Below are 17,195 nucleotides of genomic sequence, written 5' to 3'. Positions count from 1 at the left end.
AAAGGCTGATAGAAGGTTACCGCACACCAGAGAAGTTCTTTATAAAAACTCCCTTTAAACATACACTTCCTTATCACTTACCAAATACTTGGCTACTTTATACAGTGAGAGTACTGCACTGTATGTAAAGTGTGAATTTAAACTGTCAGCAAGCAGGAACTTGGAGCTCTCTAGATCTCTCTCTCTCTCGTCAATAAGACTGAGTGATAGAATTGCTAATGACAAATTGTAAAAATAAAATAAAGAAACAAAACAATAGTGTATTTGAGGCAGATAAGACAGTGGGTAGGAAAGGCAAGCAATAAAGAGGGATTTCTTGAACTAAGCCAGACTGATCACTGAAATCAGATTAGTGCCCTTCTGTTACCTGCTTCTGAACATTCTGTTCTATTTGCAAGAGCTGTGACAGCAAAGAGGACTGTATGTTGTGCAAAAACCCAAATAGGCCTGACTAAAGGGAAACCATGAAAAGTTTCCTGTTGTCTAAATAAAGGGGAAAATATTATTTTGGAATCAGGCTAGTATTGGGTTCGTAACAGAAGTTCAGATCAAGCCAGCACAGCGAGCTCGGTCAGCAATGTTGCATTACACCTTTAGTTGATGCAGGCCTTGCTGCCAGCCAGCATTTCAACAGTTCTCCCAAATTTGGTAATTAGTGATGGTGCCTGCTATGGGGGGACATCAGAAAGGGGGGGAAGTTGAAGATTAACTCCAGCACTTGAACTGAAAGGGATGCTGCCTTGCATACTTCCTGTTAGTCCTTTCCTACAGAAGTACAGCCTGGATATGTCAGAGAAGTCATGGGCTTCTTACTATAGCAACAGTGTTGGAAAGTCAGTGCCCAGAACAACTCTCTTATTTCTCTGCCAGAGGAAATAGATCAACAATTCCATGCTTATGAGCTCAGAATCCGTAGACGTGACATATCTAGAACTACCCCAAAACAAAACAAAGCCCCCCAAATACAGCTAAATCACTGAACATAGCCTGGAGTCTTGGGCAACCTGACTAGAGTTTAACCTCTTGTCTGCAAATAGTTGAAAGAAAGCAAGTTTCACTTTGCCTCTGTTGTTTTGTGAGAATATTGGTAAGGACCTTTTGTTTGATCTTGGTCTTTGCCATCATCTGCTGCCTGTTTCCATGTGTAATAAGTTGTATCACACTGACTGCTCCCCTGGGTTAAGCAGGGTGCCCCTCTATTGTCTTGGATATCCTTCTCTGGAGGATGGCATGATGGCAGTCTGTGTTATGTACTTGGGGTACATACATCTTAAGGAGTCTGCCTCCTTCCATTTGGGGGTAAAGTTACAGTCCAAAAGAAAAGGGCAAAAGACATCCATGGCTCATGAAAAGGGCCAGATCTCTGCAGTCTCATGCAGGGTGAAGACCAATAGTCCCAGGGAGGAAGATCTGGGCTCCTTACCCCTTGCATGTCAAAACAACCAAGGCTGAGTCTCAGGGCTTCAAAAAGAAAAGTAAGGAAAAGCTGGTCCCTCTTTTTCATCAGAGGGCATAGGGCAGCTGGTGTTCTGAAGCAGTCTTCCCAGCAGACTTGCCTGTTGCCTTGGAGCAGGGAGCTCTGCTCTAGCACAGTTTTTCAGTGAATGCCACCCAGCCTAAGCGTGGACTCCAGCTTTTAAGGATCTACCCTTAAAAGATTTACAAGTTCTTTAACCCCTTCTTGACTGGGGCAGGAAGCTGCCCCGCCACACTGTGCCACAAGAAATTATCAATTTCCAGTTAAAGGAAGCTGCTATTAGCAGCATAATCCAGTGAGATGTGGCATGATAAATGAGCACTTTGCTGTAAGGTTGGTAGCTGAGAGAGGAGAACAGGGCACTTTTCATTTGGGGAATTGGGGAAAATTAGGTCTCTACATTTACCTTTTAAGTTAGAGGACCAGAAGGAAAGCAGATAAAGTGCAATAGGGTGCTTCCAGGGAATAAATGCTGACAGAACAGGGGCCTATGTAGCTGCACCCTTGGCAGGCGAGGCCTGATAAGTGAAGCAGAAACACTGCTCATATAGGATTTTAGTCAATCTTTGCAACTTGAGCTAATCTCCATAAAATGTGCATCTGCTGGTGACTGAATGCAAAACAGAACAACACTAGAGAGAGAGGAGACAGACATACTTTGAAGTTTTTGATTCTGCGCTTTGAATCCTCCAGCTGCTGCTGTAGAGAGCCCACAATTTCCTTGTATTTAGTGTATCTCTCCTCAATTATCTCCCTCTGACGATGAGATTCCTGGAAACACATAGAAAGGTCTGAATGTTTTTGTAAGGTGACAGAGTAGCTAATGAAAGAAATCTCGTCTCTTCCTGTAAATAAGATTATTACTAACAAACATTCAAAACAGTCAGGACTGGTTAAGTACTGGCTTTCAGAGCTAGAAATACAGGTACTCTATTGCCTTGCTGGTGAGGAGAGAGTAAGAGGCTCTCTAGAGAACCCTGATGTTAAGATGAAAACAATCAGATTAAAAATAAAAGGCTTTTTTTCCCTTGCTAATTAAAATTGATTAATCAATGATTCCTTACAACCTCCCCCAAAAACGAAATCATGCCATAGCTGTCAACAGAGGAATTCAGTTTATTTCTTTTCATTGGGGAGAAACAAAATTGGTTAAGAGTACTTAGATACAGCTGCCTTTGTGTAGCTCATAAAGAAATTTTTTATAAATTACTGTATTGGTGCCATCTGACTCCAGTTAAGAGCCATCATATTTTTGCTACTAAGGAGGAACTCTGTTGGAGAGGTTGAGGGGAAAAGGGAACATACTTGTACATGTGGTGGTTGAGTCCAGGAATTAAACAGGATAGGGTGGAAATTATTAAAGAGATTCATTTTATGACAAAATGCCAATTTCCTAGAGATCCCTTTATCTGTTTACTTAATACTCCAGAAACAGATCTATATTTTAAACAGACTGACAAATTAAGTTTTACTGTTAGTAGCAATACTTTGAATTACACATTATTGGAAAAAATGTGATGTCTCCTTCTAGGGAATTGTGGTCTAGTAAAATACGGACTGTCCTTATAATGGAAAAACTTTCACACAAAGTATGTACATGAGAGAAGCTTCAAAAAAAAAAAAAAAAAAAAGGATAGGTATTTAGAATTATGATTACCTTTTTTAGAGCACTCAGAAGAGGCGGGCTCCCCAGCCAGCAAGTCATAATCTTTAGCAAAATTCATTGAATATTACCTGATCCTGAATAAGTAAAGTATGACAGAACAAGGAGCAATGGTCACAAGTTGCAGTGGGGGACGTGTAGGTGGGATATTAGGAAAAACTTTTTCACTAGGAAGGTGGTGAAGCACTGGAATGAGTTACCAAGGGATGTAGTGGAATCTCCATCCTTAGAGGTTTTTAAGACCCGGCTTGACAAAGCCCTGGCTGGGATGATTTAGTTGGGGTTGGTCCTGATTTGAGCAAGGGGTTGGACTAGATGACCTGCTGAGGTTCCTTCCAACCCTAATCTTCTATGATTCTATGATGTAGTATGTTAACATTTTATTGTAACTTTACCTTAATACAAAAATAAATAAGAAAGATATTTGAGGGTACTATCTTACAATGCCTTGGAAATGAAAAAAATGCAACAGACATATTTTAGCCTGTGCACCACTTTAATGAATGAGTGTAGTGGGGTCCCACAGTCTGTGAACCATAATTAGACAGACAAGTATCTCCTTTTTCCCAACCCCATCCTTCCACTGATGTTTGGGGACAACTAACATTAGCCTTGGAAGGAAAAGAACAGTGTTGGAGTGCTTAACTTGTTCATCCTACAGCAAAGTGAAATTTGCTGTAAATGTACTGTAATATTCCAGGACTCTGCTGTAGCGGTACTTAGTAGGTTCTAGAAGAGAGACTTTTTCCTATAGGATCAAAGCATCATTTAAAAATGTATCATTTCAAACTGAAATACTAACAGTACCTCAAACCTTACCTTCATAGCAAAGGGATAAAAATCTAGCTCTCTAGAATAGTGCAGTCAGGCAGTTACTATGGCTTAATTTAGGAAAACACTGAATAAAAGCATAATTTTCAAGCATTTAAATGACAACCACCACCTACATGGCATACCAATTAAGAAACATGACAGAACTCACATTTAATAAACATAATTTTGTCGTCTTATATAAAAGAATCAAAAGCTTCCAGCATAAAGGACTAAATACTGCCAAATAGCATTTGAAACTTGGACTTCATATTGTACCAAGTGGCAAGTTTTCAAACAGGGTTATATAGCCATAGAGTACTATAGATAGGCTAGAACTAAAATCCTGGATCTGAATTGAACCCTGAGTTGCAGATCTAAATTTTGTATCAGGAATCCATGGCAGATTGGCTTATCACTAACTTGGAAAGGAGAGTCCCATATACAGATTCACCACCACCATTTTCTACAGTAGTGTGGTGTTCTTTGGAGGTCTCCATTCAAACACAAATCAGGACTGACACTGCTTAGCTTTTAGAATCTGACAAAATTGTAGTATAACAGAAATATCCCTTTGACATCACGTCTCTGTCTTGGAAAATACACTCTTAGTAAATATGTGAGGCTTCCTTTTAATAATCCTGTAACTGTAACCATTTTTTCCTGAGTTGTCTAAAGAGTTGGCTTGGGGCAAAAAGCTTGGACATTTATGGTTAGAAACATGGCTACAGAAAAATGTCATGATCTTATTCAACAGAGGTTCTCATTGAATTAAGGTCCATCTATGGATGATATCATTATTACATATTATTGTATGACTATACAGCCTCACCAAAGCTAGGGGCCTTACTGTGCTAGGTGCGCTATAAAACCACAGTAAAGACAGCCCCTTCCCCAAATATCTTAAAATCTAAACAGACAAGACAGACAAAGCGAAGGAGAAATTAAGTACTCAAAGTGCTGTCCTCATTTTACCAATGGGGAACTGACACACGAAGAGATTAAAAATCTTGCCCACAGTTCCACAAGATGTCTGCGACAGAGCATACAGTGAACTCAGATCTTTTGAGTCCTTGTTCAGTGACTTCACCAGAAGATCATCTTTTTTCTACATATTTTATGACAAAAAGCAAAGTTTTTTTCTACTTTTACTCATGGGTGGCTTTGCAGGGTCAACATATCTATAGGAGAGGAAGCCAGGCTTTAATCAGGCACACATTTCACCACAGGATTTATTAACTAAGTTCTAGTCTCAGAACCCTCAGTACTGATGATGATAATGATCAGAAAGACCTCAACTTTCCATTCAGATCCCAGGTTTAATTTTCAGTACTGGCAGTTACAAAAAAATTCATCTCCTAATAGGTAAACTGAGTAAATTTGTTATGAAGTCACTGAGGGACAACAGACATAGAACCCCACAAAGCCATTTTTATAATGTCACTTTTCAGAGCACATTTACATTTAAAAAAACCCCCTAATTTCCCTGTTCACATGAACCAATTGCAGTAGGGTTAGTTTCGTCTTTGTCCTCCCACAGTAGATAAATTGAGTTTCACCAAGTTTACTGGATAGAGGCTCTTCAGAAAAGATCTAAAAATGGAGGTCCTGTCTGTTCTATGTGGAAATTACACAGTTTATTTCACTTTTCTGAAAAGTGTGTTCTGGTGACACTCCCTAAAATTTTTCCTCCCCACCTTTTGTGCTGAAAGGTTTGTCGCCCCACTACAACATTGGCTACCTTCCAGTGCTGAAGTGAGTAAATATAAAAAACAATCATAATTAATGCTTTCCCTTTGGTAATCTCACAGGGCTTCACAAATACTAATTGCCCAACCAACCCATACCTCTGTGAGATAGGTATCATCAGCTCCACTTAAAAGACAAGGAAAATGAGGCACCGAGAGGTAAAATTTTGGGGGCAAATAGTTTATTTACCAAAAAATACAGTTTGGGTTGAACCAAAACTATTTGCAAATTTTATTTGAATTTGCCAAATATTTTGGAACTTAAAGTGCCATTCACAAGACTGCCAGTGGAGGTGATGGTTGTGGTGCCCCTCATAACGTTTAGCCCAGTGGTTAGTACAGTCAGCCAAGATGTAGCCCCAGGTTCAATTCCCCTTTCCACCTGATGTGGAGAAGGGATTTTAACTAGAGTTACCCCAAGTTGCAGGAGAGTACCTTAACCACTATGCGATGGGATATTCTGGTGTGGGTCTCTCAGTCTCACCTATTGAAGGTGTTCCACCTTTTATAAACAAATTATGAATTACTATGAATTGCTACTATGAATGACAATGAATAGTCACTGAGCCAGTGAAAAAACATGAGAATTACTCTATAGCTTGGGAAGGTGGTTAAGGCCACTCACCAAGGATCTAGAAAACCCTAGTTCAATTCCCTACTCCAATGACTAATTAATTATTTATCAAAAATGGAAGAACTTCAACAGGAGAGACTGAGAAAGACCAGACTATCCCATACTTCAATGGCTAGGGTGTTTTCCTGCAGCGCACGAGACTCAAGTTTAAATCCCTTTTCCACATCAGGCAGAAGAACTGCCAATGAACCAAAAAATCAGTTATTCACCATAATCAGAGTTCCAATGAAGACAACAGATGTACACCAGTGTAAAACCAAGATGAGGTCTAAATCAGCCTCAGGATCGCCTAACAGCCTTGTACTCTGAAGTCCAGAATACACTGCCTCCCATACACACAATTTGTGAAGTGTTTGTGGATCTCTCAGTGTGAAAGATTCTATATAGAAATTAAATGCAACTGATTATGCATTTTCACTGATGGAAGTTTTAAATAATTCTAATTTAAAAGTTTGTTTGAGCTATTGTGTCCCCAACTCTCCTTTAGAAAGTAACAGGTTTCCAGAATAGAATTTCCTAATTTTGTGTGGCTCTCATGAATATAAAAGAATTACAGCACAGCAATTTAGCCATTAAGCCCCAAAAGATCTAATTGTAGGCTTACCAGCCTTAACAGTCTCTCTTTAACACTGTCAATATGTCCCAAAGAGTCAAGACAACCATATATCTTTATTTGACAGCTATGCTGTGAAAAAACTCACATTTGTAGGTATTAGGTGAGAAACCAAGTATAGAAACTATGCAGGCAGATTTACTGCAAACCTCAGCTTCTCTGGATCTGGATCTCACTTCTCTGGATTTATTAGGAAGATATTTTAAAAACTGGGATGAATGGATTTAATTGCAGTGTTCAAAGTGAACTATTACTGATGTTGGTTAAATAAGAGCTACTATTATTACTATTTGGTGAAATCCTAAAGTTCTTATGTAAACAAAATTCTCATTGAAATAATCAAGTAACTGAGTAAAATCTGAGGAAGGACTTTATGATTTGACCCATTATTGTTCGTAAATTGCCATAAATATGTGTAGTGCTTCATAGGCAAAAGATGATAAGGGCTGTGCACTCCAAAGGATTTGTAACCCAAGTTGTATGGCAAGTTAGCATGTAAATATTACAACTCCACTCAGCCTCTCTGTATCCCTACAGCTGATCAATTATCAATTGCTCTTCAACCTTCAAATATAATTTCTAAATTCTCTTCTCTCTCCCTTTTGTGCTATAATTTAACTCTGTAAAATGCTTTAGGAAATGTTTTGTCTGAGATAAAAAGTGAAGTGAAGTAAAGTACATAAAGTAAAGTGAAATCCTGTTTACCTCTCTCACAAGAGTAGTCTTGTTAAAATCAATGGGATTTGTCTGAATACAGCAAGCAGGATTTGACCATTAAATTGCATTGCTCTGTATTATTAATGCATCTGACTTCATCATGCACAACAATCTCTCTGTTAATGCAGCACTAAACAGGAAAAAACAATAGCACAAAGCTACAAATAGTCTAAGGATGAAACTGGGACCACTACATTCATTCTGATGGGTCCTGCTTCTGCAAAGCTCATCAGCTTCTATGGAACTTATGCACATGCTTAAGTGCTTTGATGAAATGTGGCCGTGTCCCCCAAGTCATTCTTGAACCTTGGTACTGTCAGGTAAAACGTGGAAGATCTGCACCATGTATTGTAGCCTTCCACATATAAACATTGGATTATACATTAATAGAAAGTAGTGATAGCATTTGGTGTTCAAGGTGGTGTGACTATGTTTATCAAATTTGCATACTGAACCTTGTGCCTGATTTTCCCTTCAATATATGAGGATGTATCTACCTAACATAATGAACAAACCTGACACTCAAACAGCTTTCATGCTCATTAGACAGTTTTCAGAGGCTTATCAGTAAATGACCTGGGCTATGAAACCACAGGAACTCTGCAGTGCTCATTTTGGAGAGCACTGCCAGCGGCACTGCAGGATGTCATGTCTCTATAAGAACCAAACAATAACTTACCTGTTTCTAATTCTTAGCACAGAATTTATAATCACTAATAAAAAAAGAGGCACCACATCACCATATTTTGAACCAGTCAGTAGAGTCTATAGCAACAGTACTTGAAATAGTTTACTCAGTTATCTTGGATTCCCTAACTTGAAAGTTTTATATTATTACTCCAGTATTTTCTTAGCAATATAAGGCTAAACTAATTCCATGATTTTCAACTAATTCCCCAAGAGTAGGAAATAAACCCCACTATAACTATATGAGTTAAAATTGGAACACTGGTGTTTAGATTTCATTATATGTCCTCTAGGTAATAGATTTCTCTTTGCACGTCAGGAAGTTGTCAATTGTTCTCAACAATTCAGAAAAACTGAGAGACAAGTGAAAACTTTCTCACTCCAAAATCTTTGAAATCTTCCAAAAGGCTCAGTTTCTCAGGAACAGACTCCAGATGCTCCAAGGCCACTCGGGTACTCTGAAGAATAGAACACAAGAAAAAGAAAACATTAGAGAAGTTTGATAAATGCTTCAACCCTACTCTAAAGCCTGAAACACTGAAACTTACTGCATATATTATAACCTCCAAGATATATATAATAATCTGTATATGTGTGTCATTAAAATACACAATGTAAAAATAATTGCTACTTGCAGCTAAAATAAGGACAACAATAATACAATTGTCAACAAATGTCATTCTTATCATGAACAACCATAAAGAATTTTCATCAATTTCTTGATCGCAATGATTCTTATTTACAATGGATATAATTTCTTCTTCGCATTATCATAGTACTTAGAAGCAATGGACCCAGACCCCTTTGTGCTAGATGCTGTACAAACAGAACAAGAAGGCAGTCCCTGCCCCAAACACCATAAATCTAATTTTAAGACAAGAGACAACAGATGAATACTGACAAACGGGGAGTACAAGGAAACAATGAGACAGTATTAGCATGATAGGCTGAGGTCTCAGGACCCCAACAGCTGAACCACTGTCAAGTTTTTTGGAGGCATAATGGCAAAACAGAGTTTTAAAGAGGATTCTGAAGGAGGATAATGAAGTAGCTTTACAGATGTTTACAGGGAGTTCCTGTCAAGTATGAGAGGCTGCATGGAGGAAGCATGAAGGAGCCTGTTTAAAAACGTAACAAGTAGGCAATGGAGACTGGCATTATAGACCAATTGAGTGAAAGCCAATCTTCTGATACTGAATGAGAGATGATATGTACGGTGAGGATGGGTCAGGTTGGGTCCTGAAAGTGAAAACAACTAGCTTGTTCGATGTTACAGAAAGGAGGGAGCTAGCAGAGGGAAGCCAAGAGAACTGTGATGAGGTCAAAGCAACATGCTAAGAAAATGACCTCTGCAGCAGCATTCTGATTGGATATGAACAGGGCAAAAAAAGGACATTGGAGTAACAGATGATAAGAACCTGGATGAGAGTTTTAGCTTTGCGTAGTGCTTAAAGTGCTCCAGGTTGCAGCCCTGGGAAATAAAATTTCCAAGAAATAAACAGGGTTGCAGAAGGTGCACATTTTTAGCACAACTGGAGGAAACCTCCTACGATTGGCTGCCTTCACCACTTGCCCACCTCAGAGTACGACAGTGAATCAGAGCTGGTGCAGGAAGCAGGCAGAGCTCTCTGTCCCTCCCTTCAAAAGTCCACACCATTCTGATGAAGGAGGGGAAGAGCAGAAAGAGCAGAGCAGCTCAGAGCGGCTGTACTCCCTCCTCCCTAGCCTTTCCTGTGAACAATAGGATGGCCTCTCTGCTCCTCCCCCCTCTCTCCCTGCAACATGAGGCTTGGTAAGGGCAGAGGGGGATGAAGAATCCTTGGAGCGATGCCCCCAGGCCTAGAAGGGGCAGAAGGGCACCTGGCTGCAGGCCCCCAGCAGCCCAAGAGAGTGGTGTGAAAAAATCCAGGGGTTGCAGGAGGAGCAGAGATGAGGGTGGAGGGACAGAACAGATGGGAGGGTTGAAGGGACAGGATTGATCTGGAAGTTGGGGACAGAATTAAGTGCTAGGCAGGGAGATGGGCAGATGTGGGGATCGTGACACCCTTCCCCTTTTTTCAGAGCTCTTTAAGCACTTGATGTGCAGCTAGACAGGATAGGCCATATCTTAGCTATATTATGCAGAAAGAATCTGCAATTTTCTTGTATTATAATTATGGGAATGAAGTGGTTTTAACAAAAACGTTAATTTGTAAATCTGCAACAGAAGTATGTGTGTGTGTGCGCCTCCCCCGGAAGAATGAACCACAGCCATTTTTCATAAATAGAAACACAGTTAAGAATTATCCAAAAAATTGTTGTATACAAGTACTCAAAATTTTATATTTTTTTGCATTAAAAATATATCTGCTAAACATTTTAGACAGTTTTGGGCGAGGAATCAATAATAGGATACATATGGAGCATTTCATCTCTACCCCAATGGTTCAATATAGCAAGTTGAGCACAATTGAAAACAAGTGGGTAGTAAGATCCAGGGAAGGGGTGTGGCTAGAGTAGATTGTGCATGCACTAATACTGGGCATCTCCTCAGCCATCCCTACTGAGCAGGTTCCTATGGCGCTCATCAAAGACTGTCCTTCCACTACTTGCTAAAGGGCAGGTAGGAGCAACATTGCTTGCAATTTTTTATTTATTTATTTTTTTAGAGTGAATACTTACTTTGGCATAAGAGGCCTCACTGGCACATGAAGGTATAAATTACAATTCTCTTCATCAGGTTCTGTTAAGCTAGTTCTTACTGTACAAAGAACCATAAACCTTATTGCTGCTGCTGCAAGTTGAAGTATAAACCAAAACGAAGCAAAAACTCACAAGCCACACCAAATTAATCAATTACAAGGTTAAATGACGACATGCACTGAAGTCTGTGCAAACTGATGCTAAAGGCCTTCAACTAAGGAAGCTTTGCAGAACTCATCTTGGAGACCGACAGCAAGACCATCCTAGCTAGGTCCCAGACCAAGCTTTTAGAAAGTGACAATGACACCTTTAATTTTACTAGGATACAAAGAGGGAAACAAGTGGATAGCTCTGAGCGTCACTGTTACATATTTAGTGCAGTCTGCCCAGAAGGCTGCACTGTGCATCAGATGAGGGGTCACCAAAAATGTTATAGAAGCAAAATAACAAATGAATGAAAAATTGTTGTATGGTCAGCATTAGGGAGGAAAATATACACCTCCTTGGCCAAATAGAGATTTAATATGGCTCTACAGGCCTCCTTCATTCCCCAAGAGAATCAATCTGTATCAGATGGGGGCCTTTTTTGGTAGAAGAAATATAGCAAAAGGAGAAATGCCTCAACAGCACAGTTGGAAAGTATACCCAGCTCATACAAAGCATGCTAGCTATAGCTCTCCCTCAGGAAAACAAAGTGTCTTCTGCTGACCTTCATGAGTGTATTGGTAAGTGTCAGTCACACAGGGGATCAGCAACTATATAATTCAACTAAAGTCATTTTCACAAACTTATCCAAAACAGAGAAAAGAATGATTACTTACCCTACAGTAGCTATGATTCTTTGAGATGTTGTTGTCAATGTGAATCCCACTGTAAGTGTGCATGAGTCTCACGAACATGAGATCAGAGTGTATTGAATAGCAGTAACCATCAGGGCTTTGCAAGCCCCTGTGGCTTCGCATGCTCCAATGCAAGGGCATCAAGGTTGGAGCAGTCACAATCCTCCTTCAGTTCCCCTGCAATTCAAAGCCAATGTTCACTGAGGACTCTGAAAGCAGGAAATGGAGGGCAGATCATGGGATCCACATTGACTACAGCATCTCAAAAAAATACAATTACTACAGGGTAAAGTAACCATTCTCTCTCGTTTGAGTGTATGCCAGTATGTGACTGGCAAGTAGCATCCTCACTGAATAGTAGGATGAGGCATTATCAGCTCCATCAGCTGAAAACTGATTGTTGTACTGCTCTCCCAAACTTGGCATCTGCCCTAGTGGCTAAGTCCAATGCATAATGTTTGAGAAAGGTCAATAGGTTAACTCCATGTTGCCACCTTGCAGTTTTCATAATCTGGCACATTTCTGATGTAGGTGACAGATGTTGCTTGAACTTCAGTGGAATGAGCCTGGATGTTCAGTGAGAGAGGTACACCAGCCACCTGGTAACACAGAGATATATATTGTTATATATTGTTAGATATTAGCTGTGACAAGGTGGCATGGCCTTTGTAATGGCTGGCTATAGCCAGTATAAATGGGGAGACAATCTGATTAGTTTGATTCTGTCTATGTAGTAAAGTAAGGCTCTGGAAATGTCCAGCATCTGTAACTTCTCTCTCGTTGCTGAGTGGGCTTCGGGAAGAAGACAGGCAAATTAATTGATTGATCAAGATGGAACTGAGAGACCATCGTGGGGATGACCTTAGGGTGAGGTTACATCACTACTTTGTCCCTATAAAATATAATTTAGAGAGGGTCAGTCATAAGTGCTTGGAGCTCACTCACTCTCCTAGATGAAGTGACAGCAACTAGGACAATATTGGGGCCTCAGGCAGGAGAAGGTTTTCTTATTAGTGGATAGGTATTTAGCAGGCCCTGGAGGATCTTCAATATCCCTGGATACGAGAAGATCAAGCTTGACTGTACTGGCAGATGGCAAGCAAAGATTGCTACAAGGTAGACCACAAGGCCAGAGCGTTTCAGATGCAGCAAGCAGTTGAAGATCTTCGGTATTGTAGCCTGCATAAGGTTGATGGCCTTTTGAGAGGTCCAAATCAAGAATCTCTTCCATTTTGAAGTCCTTTTGGTGGATGTCTTCCAGCGCTGTATCAAGATCTCCCGGACTTCTTTGAGCAGTCCTCTCTGTGTTACTTAAGCAGCCAACATCCAGAAAAATTAATGAGATGCAGTGACTTTGGGTCTTGATAGACTATCCCACTGGTGCTGTGAGATCAGGTCCAGGGAGTCTAAGAGCTGCACTGGCAGCTGAATGGACTTCTGTAGCAGGTGTGTCAATTAAAACCATCTCTTAGTATGGAGCTACAAGAATGATTGTGGTTTGTTCTCTTGTGATTTTGGAAATCACCCTATAAATCAGGTGAATCAATGGAAAGTTATAAAGGCGGCCTGAGTTCCACTGTAGAAGGAAGGCATCAGGCAATGAGCCTTGGCTCATGTCCCCTCTGGAAAAGACATTCTGGCATTGTCCTTGGTCTACCAGGAAATCCCCCAATGATGGAATTTCAGCTCTATGATGAATCTCCACAGGGACCATGCATGATTGGTCACAGGTTGTTTACTTAAGAAGTCTGCCAGGTTACTGCTGACTGCAGAGAGGTGAAAAACCATTAGGATTATATTACATTGGTGGCATCATGTCCAGAGATTGACAGCCTCTGGATAGAGGGATAATGAGTAGGGCCTCCTTGCTTGTTTATATAGTGCATCATGGCGATATTTGCCATCAAGGTTTGAACGGTGGAATCTGGGAGGACAGGTAAGGATTATGTACAAGCTAGCCCGATGGCTCTAAATTCCAGGACATTTATGTGAAGTCCCATATTTTCCAAGCACCAGGTCTCTTGTATCTTTAGCCGGTTCCTGATATGTCTGTGATTAAAGTCTTGGTAGGGCATGGGGATGAGAATGGCACCAATTCCCTTATGTTTTTGGGTTCTAGCCACCATGTCAACTCTGCAAGGATATAGGACGGCACCGGGACATTCTTGTCCATCTGATATCTCACCAATAGACCGTGCTGGGGCTTACCTCTGATCTGTCCATCATCTAGATAAAGGTGGATGTGGATGCCTTGTCTTATCAGGTGTACTGTTACCATAACTAGGTATTTTGTAAAGACTTTCAGTGGCTTGTAGAGCCCAAATGGCAGTACCTTGTACTGATAATGATTTGGCCCCCATGTGAATCTCAGGTACTTCCTGTGGGCCAACATCATGGCTATGTGGAAGGATGCTTCCTGTAAGTTGAGAGCCAAGAACCAATTCTGAGCCTGCAGAGATGGAATGACAGAATCAAGTGTTACCGTCCTGAACCTGAGGAGGCATATGTATTTGCTTTGAAATTGTGTGAGGATGGGATGATGAAGTACTGGGAATAGAAGCCTCTTCCCTTGCACTCCTCTGATACTTCTTCTAAGGTCCCTAGATAAAGCAATGAGTCACTTCTGTATGTAAATGGCTGTCATGAGAAAGTGTAACACAGAAGCTCATTGGTGGTTCACTATTCTGGGTCAGCAACTCTTGTCAGGCCAGACATATTCACTATTATGATATACACCCAAAAGGTGGCATGTCATATATCATTGGAAAACTAATAACTCATTGATCCTTAATATTCTTGTGTGATGTATGTGCAGGTTGTGCACAAGGAATTATAAATATGTGCTAAAATTATGTTCTTAAAATGTCTTCAACAAGCAATGGATAAGCCTCATCTACCCTAGACACAGGAATGTATATTTGCTTGTCTGACCAGCCTGGTCAACAGGCAGAGACAATGAAGGCACATTTACAAGCAAGGTAAACAAAGCCATCAGGAGAGCAAGTGGGGAAAGATGATCACCTAACAATTTCGACAGGGGATGGAGACTGCACCTCCAGGAATCCTTCCTGCCTCTTGAAGCATGGTCAATGAACTTTGGGAAGATATAAGCAAGGATAGAATGCCATTTTGGCATCTATCTCTTGAGGGGAAAAAAGAAACCAGCAATCTAATTCTGTAAGGGTTGATTCCTGGCTGGAACAGCTAGTCATTCTGGAAAAGTCGCTGTAAGTAGGGAAACCATCTTGAACAAGGACTATAGATGATTAAGTTAAAGTTTAGCCTTAGAAGTGTATTTTTACTTTTGTTGTCTTGTTACTCTTTCTATCTTTATTCCTTATACTATCTATCACTTAAAACTATGATCTTTTGTTTAATAAACTTGCTTTATTTTTTCTATAAACCAATTCAGTACTTTGATTAAAATAGACTGTTTGTTAACCCCAGTTAAGATAATAAGCTATGGGTGCTCTCTCTTTAAGGAAGCAGTGAACATAACTTCTGTAAATGTTGAGCGAGAGGGCTGGACGGATGGTTTTAGGGAAATTTGGGACTGGGGGGTATTGGGGTCACCCTGTAAAAAGCAACTGGGCAATGAAAGCCAGGCTGTAACCTGCATGCTTGTATGCTGACTGTTAGTGTAGCCTGGTTAATGATGTCTCAGACCCATTTGATCTGATGTACTAGTGGACCATACTCAGTGAAAAGGGGCAAGATGGCTCCTGAGGGTAGAGAGAGGGTTTGGATCAGCCCTGGTGTGACTCTATACACTCTTGTCAAAGCAGCTGCCTCTGTGACTATGTCATGTGAGTAACAGAGAAAGTCAAGGATGGATGTCTTCTAGAGTCCTGGGATCTTTTACGAGGTTGACATTCTCGTTGCAGGCCCACAGAGTATGACAGTGTCCTTTGTCTCTGCTGGGGCTGATACTTGTAAGATCTCTGTTAGAGAGCTGGTGAGGGTGAGGATGAGTAGTCTTCTGAATGGCAGTGCTGTGAAGAGATGCATCATCTGCACTAGATTCAGAACTGGTTGCCACTTAGGGAGAGGAGATATAGAGGCCTTTGCAGGGGGCATATCTCAGGCTTGTCATCAGTTTGGTCGTGGACTCCAATACCAGGGCTACTTCATCCTGTTACATTCCCACTTTGGTGGCTCTGTCCTTGGACGACTGATGTTTATGTCCTCCTCCGAGTGGGATGCTCCCATGTATTGTTTGAAGGAGTGTTTATATTCCATATGGGATTATCCCTCAATGTTGTCCTTCTGCAACAAGGATGATCAGCTGTGATGTTCAGGCTGATGGCACCAAGATTGTTGGTGCCAATTTCAACAGCGTCCTCTTTGTTGCCAATCTTTCACTGCCAGATACCAGTGTGTGATGCCCGTTGGAGGCCCAGTACAATTTGAGTTGCTTGACCACTGTCCTACAGGCCTACCATAGCTTCAGGTCCTTGCTTGGCTATTCTGACCCCTGTAGCATGACATCTTCCAGTTGGCAGAGACTGAATAACCTTATAGATGTCAATTTCTGCATAGCACGGCACATAAGAAGACAAAATACAGATACTGTATGCTTGCAGCTGCACATAGATAATGATGATGGGAACAACAAGCTATCCTTGAATGTCTGGGGATACACTGTTTTATTGCCAAGGGGCAAATTTTTACTCCACCCCTCCTATCACCAGATGTTGTTTTGACGACCCCAATTATCACGGTAAGAATGAAATGTAGTTAAGGGTGGAAACCCAATGTAGATAATTAGCATATATGGTAATGAGAAAGAGATAATTAGGTGAAGGTTGTTTATGGAAGGGTATAAGTAGTCACCACTTAGACAAAGGGGGGTGCTCCATCAACACCTGACTCCATGGGAGGTGCTGCCGGTTGGACCAGAGGATCCACTGACTCCCTGGCAGAGCCCCTGAAGAAAGTTGTTCCTGTATACAGCCTTCTGAGTAACTGCTTAACTCTCCAGGCTTAGTGAGTATGATATATTGTAGTTAATTTTAGGCTTTGTATCTAACTAGTATATTTATAGAAAACCTTGCACATTAAACCTTATTGATCTGCAAATCGGGCATACCGTGTCTCACTGGTATCCACACTGATCACAAAGTGTCCAGAATCAACAATGCCCATTCAAAACAGTGCTGGTCAATGCGGTCTCTTTTGGCTCCACTTTGGTGGTTGTCATTGTCTCAGGGTCTGAAATGACATGCATGGATTGCTCAAGCTACATCACCCTGAACTTAACAGATCCTGGACACACCAAACATGTCTGAGATATGGCTCTAGGGACTTAGGACAGGAAGAGACCTT

General features: G+C 40.8%; 1 protein-coding gene across 3 annotated transcripts in view; it reads right to left on the bottom strand.

Moving 5' to 3' along the window:
- The window catches only part of CEP128 (centrosomal protein 128), a 400,917-nt gene that overhangs the window by 53,342 nt on the left and 330,380 nt on the right, over nucleotides 1–17,195 (bottom strand). For all 3 annotated transcript variants that reach the window (XR_010917028.1, XR_010917026.1, XM_067532353.1), the window contains exons 21-22: nucleotides 8,730–8,807; nucleotides 2,135–2,248 (exon numbers count right to left, since the gene is read on the bottom strand). Coding sequence is in view for 1 of the 3 variants with exons in the window: in XM_067532353.1 (XP_067388454.1) it covers nucleotides 2,135–2,248; nucleotides 8,730–8,807 (192 nt within the window). In the remaining 2 variants the exon portion in view is untranslated. The remainder of the gene's footprint in view (nucleotides 1–2,134; nucleotides 2,249–8,729; nucleotides 8,808–17,195) is intronic.

Source organism: Emydura macquarii, unplaced genomic scaffold (assembly GCF_026122565.2).
Source record: "Emydura macquarii macquarii isolate MOO-44397 ecotype Brisbane River unplaced genomic scaffold, CSIRO-AGI_Emac_v2 contig_374, whole genome shotgun sequence".
Taxonomy (NCBI): Eukaryota; Metazoa; Chordata; order Testudines; family Chelidae; genus Emydura; species Emydura macquarii.
Note: the sequence above shows the minus strand (reverse complement) of the source record. Positions and strands in the feature narration are given on the sequence as shown.